Source organism: Gigantopelta aegis, unplaced genomic scaffold, assembly GCF_016097555.1.
Source record: "Gigantopelta aegis isolate Gae_Host unplaced genomic scaffold, Gae_host_genome ctg5313_pilon_pilon, whole genome shotgun sequence".
NCBI lineage: Eukaryota > Metazoa > Mollusca > Gastropoda > Neomphalida > Peltospiridae > Gigantopelta > Gigantopelta aegis.
Window position 1 is genome coordinate 7,137 of NW_024534345.1, and position 2,359 is coordinate 9,495.

Sequence of the window (2,359 nt, forward strand, 5' to 3'; positions counted from 1 at the left end):
GACAAACACATCATTTGAAAGAGTTTATAGTTTGAGTAATGTCAGTGAATAAATCAAAAGTAAACATTAATTCCTAGTCATATTACACCCTCAATGATTATTTTATGAATGATTCATCCTAAAAGAGAGAGAGATAAGTTCACTATGCCTCTTTAGTCTGAGACTTACCTGATTGTCACCATCCTTTTCCTTCTGTTGCTCTTCAGCAGCTTCTGTCATCTCCTGTAATTCTGAAGAGCTTCCTCAGGATTAACACCTGGTAATGAACTCAATACAGATTGTAAAAACTCCTTGTTTTGCATCAATTCTTGCATCTCTACATCCTCTTCTTCTCTCTCTGCAGTACCAGGAAGAGTACTAGCATCAGTTGTCTCTGTCTCCTCTGTTTCCATGGCTTGATTCATCCCTAAGAAAACAATCGTGTACAACATGTAAAAAAACACCTTGTACTCTTACCTGACATAGACATTTGTAAAGCCAGTGCTAACTGATCTTCTTCAGACATTGAGGAAATGTCCTAAATTATTTGATACTATTAATGGCATGAACCTACAAGAACTTACCGGCACGTTACCAAGTCCAATGATACCCTATTTTGTGTTAAAGGACTGCATCAGCATTAATAGAAACAAGAACTTACTTCACTATATGGGAGTTCAGCAGTACCTGCCTGAGCTAAAAATCCACCTTTATCTTCATCTCCATCTACTGTAAAAACAAAATACAATATATAGAAGTAATTAATGTTAGAATCATTTCTATAATTACAAGGTTACCTTCTCCTGTTTGCATCTGTTCCAAAGACTCTTGTTGAACACGACGTGTCTCCTCATCTTGACGTTGGCGTTGTTCCTCTAATGAAACCCTGAGAGCCTGACGATATAAGTTCAAGTTAAAGAGAAATGTTTCGTTATAACAGACCATAGCTAGCTCAGGATCATCAGCTGCCATTGGATCCATAGAGAAGTCAAAACCAGATCCAATCGGTTTACCATCCTCGCCCACCATGATGGGTGAGTTGATAAGAATATCAGAAAGCATAGGACCAGGGCGAGCCTGAACAAGATGACATCTGAGTAGGGAGAAAAAATAAAGATGGAGCAGCTGGTGGTCTATTGTACTTGGACTCTTTCTGTTCTGTGCCATTAATAGTTTCAATAAAGTGAGAGAGTTTATCAATGTTCTCCTCTTCTTCTCCAAAGCTAACAACATCAACATGAATCTTCTCTTTCTTCAATCTCTTTGCTAAACGCTCCATCTATCATAAATAAATAAACAATAGTACAACATATAACATACATAATACCTCTTTCATATCTTCAGAGATTGGACTGGCAACAAATGCTATAATTCTTGTCCTGTGGTTACGATTGAGTCGATGCTTCAGAACAAGCTAAGTGTTAGGGAAAAGAGTACATTGATATTCCAAATTTAACTTACATGAGCAATTCTGATACCAGTAAGGAATTTAATGCTACCTTTGGGCTCAACAGTTTGTAAGCTCTTAGCAATTTTGTTGTAGTCTGTTGTCAGAGGTACACGAACTTGAGTGCTAAATGGAAGTGAAGTGAAATTCTTGTAACAATGACCTCAATTTAATGCTGGCCTTAATTAGTGGAATTCCCTGTTTTAATAGAGGTTAATTAAAAGGCACAGAGTTTCACATTGTGTCATTATGAATCAACCTCATAAAACATATATTTAAAGTTGAACTATTATAGTACTAGTGTTACTACGGCAACAAGCTCCACCTTTCAAATGTTGTCCAACTTACTCGCTAAATGTTAACAGTCCAATGGATGTCTCTACATTCTCTTTAGTCTTGAAACGAGCAACTACATTGACAGCATCTTGTTGAGCATGTAGTCTTGTGGGAATAAAGTCTCCATTACGCATCCACTCACTGTTATCCACACTATGAGGAATATATTTAAATGTTTTAAAAAGCTGATAATTCACTCACCAAATGACAATAGATTCGACTCCCATTCTCTTTCCTAAAAAAAACATAGTTAAGAAATGTATAATACAAAAGTCAACTATAGCTTTTTACCTAAACTGCTGTCTGTAATGACCTGAAATGGTGTGGTTTTCGACTAGGTAATGAATAATAAAATAGCAAGCAAATTTTTAACTCCTTCTTTAGATTGATAGTGTTTGGGTAAGGATTTTTATTTATTGTAACATAAAAAAGAGACAATGATATTTTACATTAGTAATATGAAATTAACACTATAAAACAAATATTTTGACACAAGCAGACAACTATACTATTTAGTGTCACACTCAGTATTACAAGAATTGTCAAATGTAGTTATCAAGTATTGCATTTAGTTTTAGAATAGTACATGTAAGATAC

The 2,359-nt window shown here is 35.3% G+C and overlaps 1 protein-coding gene across 1 annotated transcript; it reads right to left on the bottom strand.

Annotated features, from left to right (window-relative positions):
- Positions 1 to 215: 215 nt before the first annotated feature.
- On the bottom strand, positions 216 to 1,989 carry LOC121366324 (26S proteasome non-ATPase regulatory subunit 4-like). The gene is made up of 8 exons (XM_041490815.1): positions 1,964 to 1,989; positions 1,775 to 1,915; positions 1,441 to 1,552; positions 1,307 to 1,393; positions 1,128 to 1,258; positions 922 to 1,072; positions 777 to 873; positions 216 to 406 (listed from the first exon to the last, which is right to left on the bottom strand). Exons 1-8 carry the CDS (start codon positions 1,987 to 1,989, stop codon positions 216 to 218), a joined length of 936 nt encoding a protein of 311 aa, XP_041346749.1.
- Between the last annotated feature and the right edge of the window lie 370 nt (positions 1,990 to 2,359).

Coding starts and splice junctions, on each gene's coding strand:
- LOC121366324 (XM_041490815.1), bottom strand. CDS start 1,989: ATGGGAGTCGAATCTATTGTCATTTG. Junction 1,394..1,440: donor CTGGTATCAGAATTGCTCAT/GTAAGTTAAATT, acceptor CCTAACACTTAG/CTTGTTCTGAAGCATCGACT. Junction 1,073..1,127: donor AATGGCACAGAACAGAAAGA/GTCCAAGTACAA, acceptor CTCCCTACTCAG/ATGTCATCTTGTTCAGGCTC.